The following is a 22250-nucleotide window of genomic DNA, read 5'->3' as shown; positions in this document are numbered from 1 at the left end:
GACAACAATAACTACATGGTAGACACACACACACTGGACAACAATAACTACATGGTAGACACACACACACTGGACAACAAGAACTACATGGTAGACACACACACACTGGACAACAAGAACCTCATGGTAGACACACTGGACAACAAGAACTACATGGTAGACACACTGGACAACAATAACTACATGGTAGACACACACACACTGGACAACAAGAACTACATGGTAGACACACACACACACTGGACAACAAGAACTACATGGAAGGTAGACTCTCACACACACACTGGACAACAAGGAGGAAGGCCTGGAGGATAGGTATATCCTATATCCCCCCCCCCCCCAGTTCCTGTAGATGACAAGGGAACCCCCATATATTCCCCCTCCTGTTCCTGTAGATGACAAGGGAACCCCCATATATTCCCCCTCCTGTTCCTGTAGATAACAAGGGAACCCCCATATATCCCCCCCCCTCCTGTTCCTGTAGATAACAAGGGAACCCCCATATATCCCCCCCCCCCTCCTGTTCCTGTAGATAACAAGGGAACCCCCATATATTCCCCCTCCTGTTCCTGTAGATAACAAGGGAACCCCCATATATCCCCCCCCTCCTGTTCCTGTAGATAACAAGGGAACCCCCATATATTCCCCCCCCCCCCCTCCTGTTCCTGTAGATAACAAGGGAACCCCCATATATTCCCCCTCCTGTTCCTGTAGATAACAAGGGAACCCCCATATATTCCCCCTCCTGTTCCTTTAGATAACAAGGGAACCCCCATATATCCCCCCCCCCTCCTGTTCCTGTAGATGACAAGGGAACCCCCATATATCCCCCTCCTCCTGTTCCTGTAGATAACAAGGGAACCCCCATATACCCCCCCCCCCCCCTCCTGTTCCTGTAGATAACAAGGGAACCCCCATATATTCCCCCTCCTGTTCCTGTAGATAACAAGGGAACCCCCATATATCCCCCCCCCTCCTGTTCCTGTAGATAACAAGGGAACCCCCATATATTCCCCCTCCTGTTCCTGTAGATGACAAGGGAACCCCCATATACCCCCCCCCTCCTGTTCCTGTAGATGACAAGGGAACCCCCATATACCCCCCCCCCCTCCTGTTCCTGTAGATAACAAGGGAACCCCCATATATCCCCCTCCTCCTGTTCCTGTAGATAACAAGGGAACCCCCATATATCCCCCCCCCTCCTGTTCCTGTAGATAACAAGGGAACCCCCATATATTCCCCCTCCTGTTCCTGTAGATAACAAGGGAACCCCCATATATCCCCCCCCCCCCTCCTGTTCCTGTAGATAACAAGGGAACCCCCATATATTCCCCTCCTCCTGTTCCTGTAGATAACAAGGGAACCCCCATATATCCCCCCTCCTCCTGTTCCTGTAGATAACAAGGGAACCCCCATATATCCCCCCCCTCCTGTTCCTGTAGATAACAAGGGAACCCCCATATATTCCCCCTCCTGTTCCTGTAGATAACAAGGGAACCCCCATATATCCCCCCCCTCCTGTTCCTGTAGATAACAAGGGAACCCCCATATACCCCCCCCCCCCTCCTGTTCCTGTAGATAACAAGGGAACCCCCATATACCCCCCCCCCCCCTCCTGTTCCTGTAGATAACAAGGGAACCCCCATATACCCCCCCCCCCCCTCCTGTTCCTGTAGATAACAAGGGAACCCCCATATATCCCCCCCCCCCTCCTGTTCCTGTAGATAACAAGGGAACCCCCATATATCCCCCCCCCCCCCCCTTCCTGTTCCTGTAGATGTGACGGCGGTGTGTATCCTGGAGGCCTTCCAGAACCAGCAGAGTATGCTGCTAGCAGACAAAGTCCTCAAACTGCTGGGGAAGGAGAAGGCCAAAGACAAATACAAGGTGAGAGGATGTCCCAGCTCTCCTGTTGCTCCTTACTGAACTTAGATGCTGTTTGATTACAACTAAACTCAGCAAAAAAAAAAGAGATGTCCTCTCACTGTCAACTGCGTTTATTTTCAGCAAACTTAACATGTGTAAATATTTGTATGAACATAACAAGATTCAACAACTGAGACATGAACTGAACAAGTTCCACAGACATGTGACTAACAGAAATGGAATAATGTGTCCCTGAACAAAGGGGGGGGGGGGTGTGTCAAAATCAAAAGTAACAGTCAGTATCTGGTGTGGCCACCAGCTGCATTAAATACTGCAATGCATCTCCTCCTGCACCATATTTGCCAGTTCTTTCTGTGAGATGTTACCCCACTCTTCCACCAAGGTACCTGCAAGTTCCAGCGGGGAATGACCGTAGCCCTCAACCTCCGATCCAACAGGTCCTAGACGTGCTCAATGGGATTGAGATCCGGGCTCAACGCTAGCCATGGCAGAACACTGACATTCCTGTCTTGCAGGAAATGACGCACAGAACGAGCAGTATGGCTGGTGGCATTGTCATGCTGGAGGGTCATGTCAGGATGAGCCTGCAGGAAGGGTAGCACATGAGGGAGGAGGATGTCTTCCCTGTAACGCACAGCGTTGAGATTGCCTGCAATGACAACAAGCTCAGTCTGATGATGCTGTGACATACCGCCCCAGACCATGACGGACCCTCCACCTCCAAATCGATCTCGCTCCAGAGTACAGGCCTCAGTGTAACGCTCATTCCTTCAACGATAAACACAAATCCGACCATCACCCCTGGTGAGACAACCGCTGCTCGTCAGTGAAGAGCACTTTTTGCCAGTCATGTCTGGTCCAGCGACGGTGGGTTTGTGCCCATAGGCGAGGTTGTTGCCGGTGATGTCTGGTGAGAACCTGCCTTACAACAGGCCTACAAGCCCTCAGTCCAGCCTCTCAGCCTATTGCGGAGTCTGAGCACTGATGGAGGGATTGTGCGTTCCTGGTGTAACTCGGGCAGTTGTTGCTGTACTGTACCTGTCCCGCTGGTGTGATGTTCGGATGTACCGATCCTGTGCAGGTGTTGTTACACGTGGTCTGCCACTGCGAGGACGATCAGCTGTCCGTCCTGTCTCCCTGTAGCGCTGTCTTTGGCGTCTCACAGTACGGACATTGGCCACATCTGCAGTCCTCATGCCTCCTTTCAGCATGCCTAAGGCACGTTCACGCAGATGAGCAGGGACCCTGGGCATCTTTCTTTTGGTGTTTTTCAGAGTCAGTAGAAAGGCCTCTTTAGTGTCCTAAGTTTTCATAACTGTGACCTTAATTTCCTACCGTCTGTAAGCTGTTAGTGTCTTAACGACCGTTCCACAGGTGCATGTTCATGAATTGTTTATGGTTCATTGAACAAGCATGGGAAACAGTGTTTAACCCCTTTACAATGAAGGTCTGTGAAGTGTTTTGGATTTTTACAAATTAGGGGTCCTGAAAGGGTCCTGGAAAAGGGACGTTTCTTTTTTTTGCGGAGTTTAATAGAATTTTGGTGCATTGTCACTGTCAGGCTTTGTCTTTGGTATGGTGCATTATCACTGCCAGTCTTAGTGTTTGGTATGGTGCATTATCACTGCCAGTCTTAGTGTTTGGTATGGTGCATTATCACTGTCAGGCTTAGTGTTTGGTATGGTGCATTATCACTGCCAGTCTTAGTGTTTGGTATGGTGCATTATCACTGTCAGGCTTAGTGTTTGGTTTGGTGCATTATCACTGCCAGGCTTAGTGGCAGTGATAATGCACCATACCAAACACAGTCAGGCTCAGGGAAGCTCATCCTCGTGCTTGTCATCCTCACTAGTCTTGATCTGACTGCAGCTTGGCGTCATAACTGACTTCAGTGGCCACTGGCACGCTGGAGAAGTGTGCTGTTCACGGATGAATCACAGGTTCAACTGTACTGAGTAGGTATACTGTACTGAGCGGGCAGCGTAGTGTGTATGGTGTCCCAGTTCTTCCATGGTCTGCATACTCACCAGACATGTCACCCATTGAGCATGTTTGGGATGCTCTGGATCAACTTGTCTAGTTGGCTCATTCATTGGCCCTGATCAGAACATTCTACCAGCTTGTTGTGTAGTTTATCAAGTGGATGATGTTGCTCTTCACTCGCAGTAGCCTACTCCCTACCGGTCACTTAGTAGCCCAGACCTACTCCCTACCGGTCACTTAGTAGCCCAGACCTACTCCCTACCGGTCACTTAGTAGCCCAGACCTACTCCCTACCGGTCACTTAGTAGCCCAGACCTACTCCCTACCGGTCACTTAGTAGCCCAGACCTACTCCCTACCGGTCACTTAGTAGCCCAGACCTACTCCCTACCGGTCACTTAGTAGCCTAGACCTACTCCCTACCGGTCACTTAGTAGCCCAGGCCTACTCCCTACCGGTCACTTAGTAGCCTAGTCCTACTCCCTACAACAAGCCTCTGACTTTTTTGGATTTTGCTTCACTGAATCTCTGTCTGTATAGGCCATTTGGTTAATTGGTTTCTTGCTGGGCAAATAAGTGTAGGTGGAATAGCTAATCTAGTACTGATCAGAAACATTTAGGATGATAGAATGTTGCCCAAATCAAGTGTAGGGCTATTATTCTGCTAGATCCTGTAAAGGCAACTCCAAAAGCCCACGGAGGTTGTGAAATATGAACGAGACATGCTTTTGAAAATAGGATTCATATTTTCTATTTGTATCATGATGAAGGTAAGACACTACGCCTGTTCCCTAACATCGCAGAGTGGGGGTAGGAAAGAGGTGGAACGTGGATAACACTGCAGAGTGGGGGTAGGAAAGAGGTGGAACGTGGATAACGAAGCAGAGTGGGGGTAGGAAAGAGGTGGAACGTGGATAACATCGCAGAGTGGGGGTAGGAAAGAGGTGGAACGTGGATAACACTGCAGAGTGGGGGTAGGAAAGAGGTGGAACGTGGATAACACCGCAGAGTGGGGGTAGGAAAGAGGTGGAACGTGGATAACACCGCAGAGTTGGGGTAGGAAACAGGTGGAACGTGGATAACACCACAGAGTGGGGGTAGGAAAGAGGTGGAACGTGGATAACACCGCAGAGTGGGGGTAGGAAAGAGGTGGAACGTGGATAACACTGCAGAGTTGGGGTAGGAAAGAGGTGGAACGTGGATAACACCACAGAGTGGGGGTAGGAAACAGGTGGAACGTGGATAACACCACAGAGTGGGGGTAGGAAAGAGGTGGAACGTGGATAACACTGCAGAGTTGGGGTAGGAAAGAGGTGGAACGTGGATAACGAAGCAGAGTGGGGGTAGGAAACAGGTGGAACGTGGATAACACCGCAGAGTGGGGGTAGGAAAGAGGTGGAACGTGGATAACGAAGCAGAGTGGGGGTAGGAAAGAGGTGGAACGTGGATAACGAAGCAGAGTGGGGGTAGGAAAGAGGTGGAACGTGGATAACGAAGCAGAGTGGGGGTAGGAAAGAGGTGGAACGTGGATAACGAAGCAGAGTGGGGGTAGGAAAGAGGTGGAACGTGGATAACGAAGCAGAGTGGGGTTAGGAAAGAGGTGAAACGCGGATAACGAAGCAGAGTGGGGTTAGGAAAGAGGTAAAACGCGGATAACGAAGCAGAGTGGAGGTAGGAAAGAGGTGAAACGCGGATAACATCGCAGAGTGGGGTTAGGAAAGAGGTGAAACGCGGATAACGAAGCAGAGTGGGGTTAGGAAAGAGGTAAAACGCGGATAACGAAGCAGAGTGGGGTTAGGAAAGAGGTGAAACGCGGATAACGAAGCAGAGTGGGGGTAGGAAAGAGGTGGAACGTGGATAACACTGCAGAGTGGGGGTAGGAAAGAGGTGGAACGTGGATAACGAAGCAGAGTGGGGGTAGGAAAGAGGTGGAACGTGGATAACATCGCAGAGTGGGGGTAGGAAAGAGGTGGAACGTGGATAACACTGCAGAGTGGGGGTAGGAAAGAGGTGGAACGTGGATAACACCGCAGAGTGGGGGTAGGAAAGAGGTGGAACGTGGATAACACCGCAGAGTTGGGGTAGGAAACAGGTGGAACGTGGATAACACCACAGAGTGGGGGTAGGAAAGAGGTGGAACGTGGATAACACCGCAGAGTGGGGGTAGGAAAGAGGTGGAACGTGGATAACACTGCAGAGTTGGGGTAGGAAAGAGGTGGAACGTGGATAACACCACAGAGTGGGGGTAGGAAACAGGTGGAACGTGGATAACACCACAGAGTGGGGGTAGGAAAGAGGTGGAACGTGGATAACACTGCAGAGTTGGGGTAGGAAAGAGGTGGAACGTGGATAACGAAGCAGAGTGGGGGTAGGAAACAGGTGGAACGTGGATAACACCGCAGAGTGGGGGTAGGAAAGAGGTGGAACGTGGATAACGAAGCAGAGTGGGGGTAGGAAAGAGGTGGAACGTGGATAACGAAGCAGAGTGGGGGTAGGAAAGAGGTGGAACGTGGATAACGAAGCAGAGTGGGGGTAGGAAAGAGGTGGAACGTGGATAACGAAGCAGAGTGGGGGTAGGAAAGAGGTGGAACGTGGATAACGAAGCAGAGTGGGGGTAGGAAAGAGGTGGAACGTGGATAACACCGCAGAGTGGGGTTAGGAAAGAGGTGGAACGTGGATAACGAAGCAGAGTGGGGTTAGGAAAGAGGTGAAACGCGGATAACGAAGCAGAGTGGAGGTAGGAAAGAGGTGGAACGCGGATAACGAAGCAGAGTGGAGGTAGGAAAGAGGTGAAACGCGGATAACGAAGCAGAGTGGGGTTAGGAAAGAGGTAAAACGCGGATAACGAAGCAGAGTGGAGGTAGGAAAGAGGTGAAACGCGGATAACGAAGCAGAGTGGGGTTAGGAAAGAGGTAAAACGCGGATAACGAAGCAGAGTGGGGTTAGGAAAGAGGTGAAACGCGGATAACGAAGCAGAGTGGGGTTAGGAAAGAGGTGAAACGCGGATAACGAAGCAGAGTGGGGTTAGGAAAGAGGTAAAACGCGGATAACGAAGCAGAGTGGGGTTAGGAAAGAGGTGAAACGCGGATAACGAAGCAGAGTGGGGGTAGGAAAGAGGTGAAACGCGGATAACGAAGCAGAGTGGGGGTAGGAAAGAGGTGGAACGTGGATAACGAAGCAGAGTGGAGGTAGGAAAGAGGTGGAACGTGGATAACGAAGCAGAGTGGAGGTAGGAAAGAGGTGAAACGCGGATAACGAAGCAGAGTGGGGTTAGGAAAGAGGTAAAACGCGGATAACGAAGCAGAGTGGAGGTAGGAAAGAGGTGAAACGCGGATAACGAAGCAGAGTGGGGTTAGGAAAGAGGTAAAACGCGGATAACGAAGCAGAGTGGGGTTAGGAAAGAGGTGAAACGCGGATAACGAAGCAGAGTGGGGTTAGGAAAGAGGTAAAACGCGGATAACGAAGCAGAGTGGGGTTAGGAAAGAGGTGAAACGCGGATAACGAAGCAGAGTGGGGGTAGGAAAGAGGTGGAACGTGGATAACGAAGCAGAGTGGGGTTAGGAAAGAGGTGAAACGCGGATAACGAAGCAGAGTGGAGGTAGGAAAGAGGTGGAACGCGGATAACGAAGCAGAGTGGAGGTAGGAAAGAGGTGAAACGCGGATAACGAAGCAGAGTGGGGTTAGGAAAGAGGTAAAACGCGGATAACGAAGCAGAGTGGGGTTAGGAAAGAGGTGAAACGCGGATAACGAAGCAGAGTGGGGTTAGGAAAGAGGTGGAACGCGGATAACGAAGCAGAGTGGAGGTAGGAAAGAGGTGGAACGCGGATAACGAAGCAGAGTGGAGGTAGGAAAGAGGTGAAACGCGGATAACGAAGCAGAGTGGGGTTAGGAAAGAGGTGGAACGCGGATAACGAAGCAGAGTGGGGTTAGGAAAGAGGTGAAACGCGGATAACGAAGCAGAGTGGGGTTAGGAAAGAGGTAAAACGCGGATAACGAAGCAGAGTGGAGGTAGGAAAGAGGTGAAACGCGGATAACGAAGCAGAGTGGGGTTAGGAAAGAGGTGAAACGCGGATAACGAAGCAGAGTGGAGGTAGGAAAGAGGTGAAACGCGGATAACGAAGCAGAGTGGGGTTAGGAAAGAGGTAAAACGCGGATAACGAAGCAGAGTGGGGTTAGGAAAGAGGTAAAACGCGGATAACGAAGCAGAGTGGGGTTAGGAAAGAGGTGAAACGCGGATAACGAAGCAGAGTGGGGTTAGGAAAGAGGTGAAACGCGGATAACGAAGCAGAGTGGGGTTAGGAAAGAGGTAAAACGCGGATAACGAAGCAGAGTGGGGTTAGGAAAGAGGTGAAACGCGGATAACGAAGCAGAGTGGGGTTAGGAAAGAGGTAAAACGCGGATAACGAAGCATGGGCTTGGGCTCTGTTTCTAAATATCACTTGTTTTATATGACAGCGGCTCCATACATCCACAAGTTGTGTGGAAAGAATATTTGAAGCATTTTATTCTGTTATGTTCCATTATATTCTTACTATACAATATGTGTATGTTGACTGTGATCGTGTTGGTGTGTCGTGTCTGTTTCATGAACAAGGTAACTAACTATTGATTTCATTTGGATGGCGTAGCGATGGCTGCACAGACCCGTAACATCGGCCCAATTCAACTAAAAATATTCTGTTCTGGTCTTTTGAAAATACATCTAAAAAAAATATCATTCTTGCCTAAATGAATTAATAATGGATTCATTTTTGATGGTGTATTTTCTCAATGGATTTATTAAAATAAGACAGCCAACCACATCCACACACCACTACTACCACTCATCCCCGGCATGCGCACCGCATGGCAAAAAGGTGGGCCTGTTCGTAAGGGGGTCATATAAACAATGGCCTCTATATATATATATATTTTTTAAGCAAAATACCGTAAATACTTTGAAAGCAGTACAAGTCTCTCCCTCTATTTCCATCTCTCTCTACAGAACCGTGACCCCCTGATGCCTTCTCCTCAGTTCATCAAGTCCTACTTCAGCTCCTTCACCGATGACATAATCAGCCAGCCGCTCCAGAAGGGCGAGAAGAAGGACGAGGACAAGGACAACGAGGGCGAGGCCGCAGAGGTCACAGAAAGGTCAGAAGTCACTGTGTGATGTCACTTTCCGTATGTTGGCTCTGGATGAAAAGGCTGCCTAACTACTAGTCCCTCCCCTCAGGCCTTCTTGTCCAATGGGTTTTGAGAAGGTGAGGACCGAGGATTGATAGGAATTGAGGAAAGATACATTTTGAAAGATCCTAATATGTCAACCCTGTCCTTAACCTCTAACCTCTGTCCTGTCCATAGTTCTGGTTATCTGAAGGCCAAGCAGTACGTTAACCCTGTCCTTAACCTCTGACCTCTGTCCTGTCCATAGTTCTGGTTATCTGAAGGCCAAGCAGTACATTAACCCTGTCCTTAACCTCTAACCTGTCCATAGTTCTGGTTACCTGAAGGCCAAGCAGTACATTAACCCTGTCCTTAACCTCTGACCTCTGTCCTGTCCATAGTTCTGGTTATCTGAAGGCCAAGCAGTATATGGAGGAGGAGAACTATGATAAGATCATCAGTGAGTGCACTAAGGAGGTGGAGTCAGGGGGCCGGTACACTGCTGAGGCATTGTTGCTACGGGCAACCTTCTACCTCCTGATTGGCAACGCCACCGGCGCCCAGCCCGACCTGGACCGGGTCATCAACATGGAGGACGCCAACATCAAGGTAGGGTTTTTCAGGTTTTACTGACTCACAGTTCATAGAAGGAAATCAGTCAAATGAAATGCATTCATTAGGTCCTAATCTATGGATGTCGCATGACTAGGAATACATTCATTAGGTCCTAATCTATGGATGTCACATGACTGGGAATACATTCATTAGGTCCTAATCTATGGATGTCACATGACTGGGAATACATTCATTAGGTCCTAATCTATGGATGTCACATGACTGGGAATACATTCATTAGGTCCTAATCTATGGATGTCACATGACTAGGAATACATTCATTAGGTCCTAATCTATGGATGTCACATGACTGGGAATACATTCATTAGGCCCTAATCTATGGATGTCACATGACTGGGAATACATTCATTAGGTCCTAATCTATGGATGTCACATGACTAGGAATACATTCATTAGGTCCTAATCTATGGATGTCACATGACTGGGAATACATTCATTAGGTCCTAATCTATGGATGTCACATGACTGGGAATACATTCATTAGGCCCTAATCTATGGATGTCACATGACTGGGAATACATTCATTAGGTCCTAATCTATGGATGTCACATGACTGGGAATACATTCATTAGGTCCTAATCTATGGATGTCACATGACTGGGAATACATTCATTAGGTCCTAATCTATGGATGTCACATGACTGGGAATACATTCATTAGGTCCTAATCTATGGATGTCACATGACTAGGAATACATTCATTAGGTCCTAATCTATGGATGTCACATGACTGGGAATACATTCATTGGGTCCTAATCTATGGATGTCGCATGACTGGGAATACATTCATTAGGCCCTAATCTATGGATGTCACATGACTGGGAATACATTCATTAGGTCCTAATCTATGGATGTCGCATGACTGGGAATACATTCATTAGGCCCTAATCTATGGATGTCACATGACTGGGAATACATTCATTAGGTCCTAATCTATGGATGTCACATGACTGGGAATACATTCATTAGGTCCTAATCTATGGATGTCACATGACTGGGAATACATTCATTAGGTCCTAATCTATGGATGTCACATGACTGGGAATACATGCATTAGGTCCTAATCTATGGATGTCGCATGACTGGGAATACATTCATTAGGTCCTAATCTATGGATTTCGCATGACTGGGAATACATTCATTAGGTCCTAATCTATGGATGTCACATGACTGGGAATACATTCATTAGGTCCTAATCTATGGATGTCACATGACTGGGAATACATTCATTAGGTCCTAATCTATGGATGCCACATGACTAGGAATACATTCATTAGGTCCTAATCTATGGATGTCACATGACTGGGAATACATTCATTAGGTCCTAATCTATGGATGTCGCATGACTGGGAATACATTCATTAGGCCCTAATCTATGGATGTCACATGACTGGGAATACATTCATTAGGTCCTAATCTATGGATGTCACATGACTGGGAATACATTCATTAGGTCCTAATCTATGGATGTCACATGACTGGGAATACATTCATTAGGTCCTAATCTATGGATGTCACATGACTGGGAATACATTCATTAGGTCCTAATCTATGGATGTCACATGACTGGGAATACATTCATTAGGTCCTAATCTATGGATGTCACATGACTGGGAATACATTCATTAGGTCCTAATCTATGGATGTCACATGACTGGGAATACATTCATTAGGTCCTAATCTATGGATGTCACATGACTGGGAATACATTCATTAGGTCCTAATCTATGGATGTCGCATGACTGGGAATACATTCATTAGGTCCTAATCTATGGATGTCGCATGACTGGGAATACATTCATTAGGTCCTAATCTATGGATGTCGCATGACTGGGAATACATTCATTAGGTCCTAATCTATGGATGTCACATGACTGGGAATACATTCATTAGGTCCTAATCTATGGATGTCACATGACTGGGAATACATTCATTAGGTCCTAATCTATGGATGTCACATGACTGGGAATACATTCATTAGGTCCTAATCTATGGATGTCACATGACTGGGAATACATTCATTAGGTCCTAATCTATGGATGTCACATGACTAGGAATACATTCATTAGGTCCTAATCTATGGATGTCACATGACTGGGAATACATTCATTAGGTCCTAATCTATGGATGTCACATGACTAGGAATACATTCATTAGGTCCTAATCTATGGATGTCACATGACTGGGAATACATTCATTAGGTCCTAATCTATGGATGCCACATGACTAGGAATACATTCATTAGGTCCTAATCTATGGATGCCACATGACTAGGAATACATTCATTAGGTCCTAATCTATGGATGTCACATGACTAGGAATACATTCATTAGGTCCTAATCTATGGATGTCACATGACTAGGAATACATTCATTAGGTCCTAATCTATGGATGCCACATGACTGGGAATACATTCATTAGGTCCTAATCTATGGATGTCACATGACTGGGAATACATTCATTAGGTCCTAATCTATGGATGTCGCATGACTGGGAATACATTCATTAGGCCCTAATCTATGGATGTCACATGACTGGGAATACATTCATTAGGTCCTAATCTATGGATGTCACATGACTGGGAATACATTCATTAGGTCCTAATCTATGGATGTCACATGACTGGGAATACATTCATTAGGTCCTAATCTATGGATGTCACATGACTGGGAATACATTCATTAGGTCCTAATCTATGGATGTCGCATGACTGGGAATACATTCATTAGGTCCTAATCTATGGATGTCACATGACTGGGAATACATTCATTAGGTCCTAATCTATGGATGTCACATGACTGGGAATACATTCATTAGGTCCTAATCTATGGATGTCACATGACTGGGAATACATTCATTAGGTCCTAATCTATGGATGTCACATGACTGGGAATACATTCATTAGGTCCTAATCTATGGATGTCACATGACTAGGAATACATTCATTAGGTCCTAATCTATGGATGTCACATGACTGGGAATACATTCATTAGGCCCTAATCTATGGATGTCACATGACTGGGAATACATTCATTAGGTCCTAATCTATGGATGTCACATGACTAGGAATACATTCATTAGGTCCTAATCTATGGATGTCACATGACTGGGAATACATTCATTAGGCCCTAATCTATGGATTTCACATGACTGGGAATCCAGATAAAAACAAAGGTGGGGTGGTGGATCAGAAAACCAGTCAGTATCTGACTAACATTCACATCATACAGCAGATACATCTCCTTCAGATAGAGTTGATCAGGCTGTTGATTGTGACCTGTGGAATGTTGTCCCACTCCTCTTCAATGGCTGTACGAAGTTGCTGGATATTGGCGAGAACTGGAACACGCTGTCGTACACGCTATGCAGGGTAACACCTTAAACACAAAAACAAATTTGTTGGAGCATGTTAACGCTTTTCGATACAGATTGCAACGCACCTGTGAGTTTGAGGCTCAAACTAAAATCTACGTTTGTTACGAACGAAAAGCCCAATCCGTACTTTTGATCTGGGTGACCAAGTTTCTGTTTTGTTGCCCGTTCTGGGCTCACTGTTGCAAGCCCGCTTTTCAGGCCCTTACCCCATGGTGAAAAATCTGGATCTGGATTACATTATCGCCACACCGGAGCGCAGGAAGAAAACGCCTGTGTCATGTCAACATGTTGAAACCGTACTTCACCCGCTACGATCGGGGTGGCGAAGTCGGTGGAAACTGGTAGTTTGACTATAGTCTTCCTCGAGAGCACGAGGAAGGTCCAATACACCCGCTTTGCTTGTCCTGTCTCTGTCCTAGTACTGCAGCTCAGGGCCAATGCTCTGACTGAAACCCTGTGTTTGTCCGGTCTCTGTCCTGGTACTGCAGCTCAGGGCCAATGCTCTGACTGAAACCCTGTGTTTGTCCTGTCTCTGTCCTGGTACTGCAGCTCAGGGCCAATGCTCTGACTGAAACCCTGTGTTTGTCCTGTCTCTGTCCTGGTACTGCAGCTCAGGGCCAATGCTCTGACTGAAACCCTGTGTTTGTCCTGTCTCTGTCCTGGTACTGCAGCTCAGGGCCAATGCTCTGACTGAAACCCTGTTTTTGTCCTGTCTCTGTCCTGGTACTGCAGCTCAGGGCCAATGCTCTGACTCAAACCCTGTGTTTGTCCTGTCTCTGTCCTGGTACTGCAGCTCAGGGCCAATGCTCTGACTCAAACCCTGTGTTTGTCCTGTCTCTGTCCTGGTACTGCAGCTCAGGGCCAATGCTCTGACTGAAACCCTGTGTTTGTCCTGTCTCTGTCCTGGTACTGCAGCTCAGGGCCAATGCTCTGACTGAAACCCTGTGTTTGTCCTGTCTCTGTCCTGGTACTGCAGCTCAGGGCCAATGCTCTGACTGAAACCCTGTGTTTGTCCTGTCTCTGTCCTGGTACTGCAGCTCAGGGCCAATGCTCTGACTGAAACCCTGTTTTTGTCCTGTCTCTGTCCTGGTACTGCAGCTCAGGGCCAATGCTCTGACTGAAACCCTGTGTTTGTCCTGTCTCTGTCCTGGTACTGCAGCTCAGGGCCAATGCTCTGACTGAAACCCTGTGTTTGTCCTGTCTCTGTCCTGGTACTGTAGCTCAGGGCCAATGCTCTGACTGAAACCCTGTGTTTGTCCTGTCTCTGTCCTGGTACTGCAGCTGAGGGCCAATGCTCTGATCAAGCGTGGCAGTATGTACATGCAGCAGCAGCAGCCTATGATGTCAACACAGGACTTCAACATGGCCGCTGAGATCGACACGCGCAACGCAGACGTCTACCACCACCGGGGACAGGTAGGGCTGTCTCTATCACTATCCATTACGGCCCAAATGGCACCCTATTTAGTTCCCTACCCATAGGGCTCTGGTCAAAAGTAGTGCACTACCCATAGGGCTCTGGTCAAAAGTAGTGCACTACCCATTTGGCTCTTGTCAAAAGTAGTGCACTAAATGGAGAAAAAGGTTCCATTTGTGACTAAATCTATGTTGCAATCATAAAGTTACATTAAGTCACGTCAGGCTTGTTGCCATTGGTTGACCCTAACACACCGACGTGTTTCCCCTTCAGTTGAAGATCCTTCTGGACCAGGTGGAGGAGGCCGTCGGAGACTTTGATGAGTGCATCCTGCTCAGACCTGACTCTGCTCTGGCACAGGCTCAGAAATGTTTCGCCCTGGTGAGTGGACACCAGAACACCACTGTACAGTACACTACACAGTGTTAGGACAGTACACTCTACACAGTGTTAGGACAGTACACTCTACACAGTGTTAGGACAGTACACTCTACACAGTGTTAGGACAGTACACTCTACACAGTGTTAGGACAGTACACTCTACACAGTGTTAGGACAGTACACTCTACACAGTGTTAGGACAGTACACTCTACACAGTGTTAGGACAGTACACTCTACAGTGTTGGGACAGTACACTCTACACAGTGTTAGGACAGTACACTCTACACAGTGTTAGGACAGTACACTCTACACAGTGTTAGGACAGTACACTCTACACAGTGTTAGGACAGTACACTCTACACAGTGTTAGGACAGTACACTCTACACAGTGTTAGGACAGTACACTCTACACAGTGTTAGGACAGTACACTCTACACAGTGTTAGGACAGTACACTCTACACAGTGTTAGGACAGTACACTCTACACAGTGTTAGGACAGTACACTCTACACAGTGTTAGGACAGTACACTCTACACAGTGTTAGGACAGTACACTCTACACAGTGTTAGGACAGTACACTCTACACAGTGTTAGGACAGTACACTCTACACAGTGTTAGGACAGTACACTCTACACAGTGTTGGGACAGTACACTCTACACAGTGTTGGGACAGTACACTCTACACAGTGTTGGGACAGTACACTCTACAGTGTTGGGACAGTACACTCTACACAGTGTTAGGACAGTGTTAGGACAGTACACTCTACACAGTGTTAGGACAGTACACTCTACACAGTGTTAGGACAGTACACTCTACACAGTGTTAGGACAGTACACTCTACACAGTGTTAGGACAGTACACTCTACACAGTGTTAGGACAGTACACTCTACACAGTGTTAGGACATTACACTCTACACAGTGTTAGGACAGTACACTCTACACAGTGTTAGGACAGTACACTCTACACAGTGTTAGGACAGTACACTCTACACAGTGTTAGGACAGTACACTCTACACAGTGTTAGGACAGTACACTCTACACAGTGTTGGGACAGTACACTTTACACAGTGTTGGGACAGTACACTCTACAGTGTTGGGACAGTACACTCTACAGTGTTGGGACAGTACACTCTACACAGTGTTAGGACAGTGTTAGGACAGTACACTCTACACAGTGTTAGGACAGTACACTCTACACAGTGTTAGGACAGTACACTCTACACAGTGTTAGGACAGTACACTCTACACAGTGTTAGGACAGTACACTCTACACAGTGTTAGGACAGTACACTCTACACAGTGTTAGGACAGTACACTCTACACAGTGTTAGGACAGTACACTCTACACAGTGTTAGGACAGTACACTCTACACAGTGTTAGGACAGTACACTCTACACAGTGTTGGGACAGTACACTCTACACAGTGTTGGGACAGTACACTCTACACAGTGTTGGGACAGTACACTCTACAGTGTTGGGACAGTACACTCTACACAGTGTTAGGACAGTGTTAGGACAGTACACTCTACACAGTGTTAGGACAGTACACTCTACACAGTGTTAGGACAGTACACTCTACACAGTGTTAGGACAGTACACTCTACACAGTGTTAGGACAGTACACTCTACACAGTGTTGGGACAGTACACTCTACACAGTGTTAGGACAGTACACTCTACACAGTGTTAGGACAGTACACTCTACACAGGCAGTATGGAGTATAGCTCTCTAAGGTTGGTGCAGTATGGAGTATAGCTCTCTAAGGTTGGTGCAGTATGGAGTATAGCTCTCTAAGGTTGGTGCAGTATGGAGTATAGCTCTCTAAGGTTGGTGCAGTATGGAGTATAGCTCTATAAGGTTGGTGCAGTATGGAGTATAGCTCTCTAAGGTTGGTGCAGTATGGAGTATAGCTCTCTAGGGTTGGTGCAGTATGGAGTATAGCTCTATAAGGTTGGTGCAGTATGGAGTATAGCTCTCTAAGGTTGGTGCAGTATGGAGTATAGCTCTCTAAGGTTGGTGCAGTATGGAGTATAGCTCTATAAGGTTGGTGCAGTATGGAGTATAGCTCTCTAAGGTTGGTGCAGTATGGAGTATAGCTCTCTAAGGTTGGTGCAGTATGGAGTATAGCTCTCTAAGGTTGGTGCAGTATGGAGTATAGCTCTCTAGGGTTGGTGCAGTATGGAGTATAGCTCTCTAGAGTTGGTGCAGTATGGAGTATAGCTCTCTAAGGTTGGTGCAGTATGGAGTATACTAAATGTGTGTTGATTATAGTTTAACCAGCTAGTCTGTGAGTCTCTTGTGCTAATTTCCCTCCAGTACAGACAGGCGTACACTGGCAACAGCCAGTCCCAGGTGCAGACGGCCATGGACGGCTTTGAGGACGTCATCAGGAGGTTCCCTAAGTGTGCCGAGGGGTACGCTCTGTACGCTCAGGTAAACGTCTCACACACATACTGCAAGTCTCGCCTGTCTGGCACACTATCGTAACATCACGTCTCACTTGCAGTACATTGTGTCTGGTTGTCTCAAAACTAACTTGAGTATGCGAATCACCCTGAACCGTTTCTCCTGTGACGCTGTGTTGTTCAGGCGTTGACTGACCAGCAGCAGTTTGGCAAGGCAGATCAGATGTACAACAAGTGTATTGACCTGGAGCCTGATAACGCTACAACATACGTCCACAAGGGGTGAGTTAGTCTGACAACGCTACAACATACGTCCACAAGGGGTGAGTTAGTCTGACAATGCTACAACATACGTCCACAAGGGGTGAGTTAGTCTGACAACGCTACAACATACATCCACAAGGGGTGAGTTAGTCTGACAACACTACACCAGACGTTCTGTGTGTGCCCAGCCAGTTGCCAATGCCTCTCGGTGTATTCAGGTTGTTGCAGCTCCAGTGGAAGCAGGACTTGGACCTCGGCCTGGACCTCATCAGCAAGGCCATCGAGATTGACAACAAATGTGACTTTGCCTACGAAACCATGGGAACTATCGAAGTTCAAAGGTTAGCTGAATACTTTAAAAATATTGGCCAGTAATAAACACTTAACACACTTTGGAGTTTGGTTTAAAAGGCATGAAATAACTGATGTTTAGGTTTATATGCTGATACACATTAAATGTGATGTCATACAATATATACTGGGTGGACAAAACATTACACTGACCAGGTGAAAGCTATGATCCCTTATTGATGTCTCTTGTTAAATCCACTTAAATCAGTGCAGATGAAGGGGGGGAGACGGGTTAAAGAAGGATTTTTAAGCCTTGAGACATGGATTTATGTATGTGTGTCATTCAGATGGTGAATGGGCAAAGCATAAGTGCCTTTGAATGGGGTATTTTAGTAGGTGCCAGGCGCACCGGTTTGTGTCAAGAACTGCAACGCTGCTGGGTTTTTCACGCTCAACAGATTTGTGTGTGTATCAACAATGGTCCACCACCCAAAGGACATCCAGCCAACTTGACACAACTGTGGGAAGCATTGGAGTCAACATGGGCCAGAATCCCTGTGGGACATTTTCAACACCTTGTAGAGTCCATGGCCCTGATGAATGGAGGCTGTTCTGAGGGCAGAGGGGGGTGCAACTCAATCATTTAGAAAGGTGTTTCATGTTTTGTCCACAGTGTATAAAACACGTTAAAATAATAATTTATTAACATCCCTCTCTCCCTCCCAGGGGCAACCTGGACAAGGCAATAGACATGTTCAACAAGGCCATCAACCTGGCCAAGTCCGAGATGGAGATGGCCCACCTCTACTCACTGTGTGACGCAGCATACGCCCAGACTGAGGTAGCCAGGAAGTATGGGCTGAAGCCACCCACACTGTAACTACCCTGTCACATGACCCAAGACCCTCCCACTCTCCACTGCTGAACCTGATTGTATTATAACTGCAGATGTTTCAGTCATTTGGTTTTGTAGACATACTGGATAAATAAAAAAGAGAAACTTGATCTGTGACCAAATATCAGCATTTCCCAAACTCTGTCCGGGGGGGGGGGGGGGCAGGCAGAGTTTGGGAAACGCTGCACTACATGATCATGTTTACGTCACGTTGAATCGAGCTGTAACAAAGGAGAGGCTTTACTGTTCACAACCAAGGCCAGAACCCAAACATCTGGTAATTAATGGTCTTAACCCACACACCCCTCTTCATCAAGGCCCTTAGTTTGACCCACACACCCCTCTGTTTCTTGGTACTTAGTTTAACCCAGGTCACCAACCCTTATGATCCTTCCTGTACCTCACTGTCTGGTCTGTTATCAGAAACATGTGAATGGCCATGTGAAACCAGGTATCTACCCAGAAATAATTCAACCTTCTAAAATCAAAAGGGAGATTCTTTCAATAGACTTCTCATTCTCATTGACTAATCCATATTCGGAAGTATTTAAGATGATTAACGTTGTATGTTGCCTGCACACTGAGAACGGAATAGAGTTCCAATGGACTGTTCATTTGTTTGTTACTGTTCTCTACCACGTTTCTGTCCAGGCACTTCCATATCCTCAAGATGATGTAACATTATCGAATGGCTAATTAAATGAAGGATTAAAATGTTAGTCAAATGTGTGTATAATGATGGATGTCTGTGTTTGGTGTAATGCTGGAGTTGACGATGTGTGGGATAAGGGTCCTAAAGTAGTGTGGGATAAGGGTCCTAAAGTAGTGTGGGATAAGGGTCCTAAAGTAGTGTGGGATAAGGGTCCTAAAGTAGTGTGGGATAAGGGTCCTAAAGTAGTGTGGGATAAGGGTCCTAAAGTAGTGTGGGATAAGGGTCCTAAAGTAGTGTGGGATACGGGTGAAGTTAGGGTCCTAAAGTAGTGTGGGATAAGGGTCCTAAAGTAGTGTGGGATAAGGGAGAAGTTAGGGTCCTAAAGTAGTGTGGGATAAGGGTCCTAAAGTAGTGTGGGATAAGGGTCCTAAAGTAGTGTGGGATAAGGGTGAAGTTAGGGTCCTAAAGTAGTGTGGGATAAGGGTCCTAAAGTAGTGTGGGATAAGGGAGAAGTTAGGGTCCTAAAGTAGTGTGGGATAAGGGTCCTAAAGTAGTGTGGGATAAGGGAGAAGTTAGGGTCCTAAAGTAGTGTGGGATACGGGTGAATTTAGGGTCCTAAAGTAGTGTGGGATACGGGTGAAGTTAGGGTCCTAAAGTAGTGTGGGATAAGGGTCCTAAAGTAGTGTGGGATAAGGGTCCTAAAGTAGTGTGGGATAAGGGTGAAGTTAGGGTCCTAAAGTAGTGTGGGATAAGGGTCCTAAAGTAGTGTGGGATAAGGGAGAAGTTAGGGTCCTAAAGTAGTGTGGGATAAGGGTCCTAAAGTAGTGTGGGATAAGGGAGAAGTTAGGGTCCTAAAGTAGTGTGGGATACGGGTGAATTTAGGGTCCTAAAGTAGTGTGGGATACGGGTGAAGTTAGGGTCCTAAAGTAGTGTGGGATAAGGGAGAAGTTAGGGTCCTAAAGTAGTGTGGGATAAGGGTCCTAAAGTAGTGTGGGATAAGGGTGAAGTTAGGGTCCTAAAGTAGTGTGGGATAAGGGTCCTAAAGTAGTGTGGGATAAGGGAGAAGTTAGGGTCCTAAAGTAGTGTGGGATAAGGGTCCTAAAGTAGTGTGGGATAAGGGAGAAGTTAGGGTCCTAAAGTAGTGTGGGATACGGGTGAATTTAGGGTCCTAAAGTAGTGTGGGATACGGGTGAAGTTAGGGTCCTAAAGTAGTGTGGGATAAGGGAGAAGTTAGGGTCCTAAAGTAGTGTGGGATAAGGGTCCTAAAGTAGTGTGGGATAAGGGTCCTAAAGTAGTGTGGGATAAGGGTGAAGTTAGGGTCCTAAAGTAGTGTGGGATAAGGGTCCTAAAGTAGTGTGGGATAAGGGAGAAGTTAGGGTCCTAAAGTAGTGTGGGATAAGGGTCCTAAAGTAGTGTGGGATAAGGGAGAAGTTAGGGTCCTAAAGTAGTGTGGGATACGGGTGAATTTAGGGTCCTAAAGTAGTGTGGGATACGGGTGAAGTTAGGGTCCTAAAGTAGTGTGGGATAAGGGAGAAGTTAGGGTCCTAAAGTAGTGTGGGATAAGGGTGGAGTTGGGGTCCTAAAGTAGTGTTTAATTTGAGGGGATTGCCTGTTTTTTCTATATTCCGTACAGCATGTGATATTTCTCTAAGTAAATGTTGATGCTGAAGTCATCTGGCCATGTTGGAAATGCTGACGTGAACATTTAGACCTGAAGTTATTCATGGCCTGATTCAGAATAATTCTCAATGTACCGCTTTTATTTTTATGTGGTTGTTTCCCCAACTTGTAGATTCAGAAAATGTCAGAAGGGACAATTATTTTAAATCTGTTTTCATGCTGTCGTATATTGCAGAGGGCAGGTATGCCATCATATGTAGTGGATCTGTGGATGTTTGAGGCAGTGCCACAGAATAAAACATGTGACTATGTTGGGAAACAGCACTGACATTCTTCCCACACAGAGATGTATCATGACCAAAGTCAGAGAGAGGACATGGAAAATAAAGATGGAACTGACACGTTATTTGAATCCTTGGTAACATATCATTCTTATATAGTTGTTTATTTTCTTTTTCCCCGTTTTGAATAAAGGGTGAATTAAAATCTACCGAAACAATGTGAATATATACACTGGGTATATAAAACATTAAGAACACCTTCTCTTTCCATGACATAAACTGACCAGGTGAATCCAGGTGAAAGCTATGATCCCTTATTGATGTCACTTGTTAAATCCACTTCAATCAGTGTAGATGAAGGGGAGGAGACGGTTAAAGAAGGATGTTTATGCCTTGAGAGGGTTGAAATATGGGTTACCTTAACCCTAACCATCTCCCTTTAGCCGTTGAAATGTTCAACTTCAATGGGTTGACATCAGAGTTAGGATGACACAAGGATCCCGTTGAGACTTTTACCTGAGAACACGCCCCTTTTGGGTTTCAAATTAAAAGCATTACTGATTTTCACTAACTGTTTACAGGTACTTACCGTGTATTAATAAAATAAATAGAATTGATTGTAAACGCAAAACAAACATGTACATGTCAGGGTGCCAGCTACATTCAAACTAAGTACATGAACTCCCGGCGCCAACAGAGATGGCCGCCTCGCGTTCCTAGGAAACTGTGCAGTTTTTTGTTGTGTTATTTCTAACAAATTCTTAGGTTAAATTACTTGTTGGATATTACTGCAATGGTCGGAACTAGAAGCACAAACATTTTGCTACACTCACATTAACATCTGCTAACCATGTGTATGTGACAAATAAAATGTGATTTCATTTGAGAAGGGGGTAGCTGCCCTAACCCGTTCAGATGCTAACTATCCGTCTGCATAAAAGGATTACAGACCTGTCGCTCTGAACTCTCAATTAAATCTCTTGAAAAGATCAAGGCATACATCAACACCACCA

At 46.5% G+C, this 22250-nt stretch overlaps 1 protein-coding gene across 2 annotated transcripts in view; it reads left to right on the top strand.

The window, feature by feature from the left end:
* The window catches only part of LOC110524914 (mitochondrial import receptor subunit TOM70), a 32728-nt gene extending 11366 nt beyond the window's left edge, over positions 1-21362 (top strand). For both annotated transcript variants that reach the window (XM_090236541.1, XM_090236542.1), the window contains exons 4-12: positions 1778-1887; positions 8854-9002; positions 9416-9623; positions 14306-14440; positions 14715-14822; positions 17146-17262; positions 17419-17516; positions 17717-17839; positions 18516-21362. In XM_090236541.1, coding sequence (XP_090092667.1) covers positions 1778-1887; positions 8854-9002; positions 9416-9623; positions 14306-14440; positions 14715-14822; positions 17146-17262; positions 17419-17516; positions 17717-17839; positions 18516-18669 — 1202 coding nt within the window. In that variant the 3' untranslated portion in view covers positions 18670-21362. The remainder of the gene's footprint in view (positions 1-1777; positions 1888-8853; positions 9003-9415; positions 9624-14305; positions 14441-14714; positions 14823-17145; positions 17263-17418; positions 17517-17716; positions 17840-18515) is intronic.
* The last annotated feature ends 888 nt before the right edge of the window (positions 21363-22250 follow it).

This window comes from Oncorhynchus mykiss, chromosome 5, assembly GCF_057628025.1.
Source record: "Oncorhynchus mykiss isolate SJ-2025 chromosome 5, ASM5762802v1, whole genome shotgun sequence".
NCBI classification, from domain to species: Eukaryota; Metazoa; Chordata; class Actinopteri; order Salmoniformes; family Salmonidae; genus Oncorhynchus; species Oncorhynchus mykiss.
This window is presented reverse-complemented; position numbering and strand designations above follow the sequence as displayed.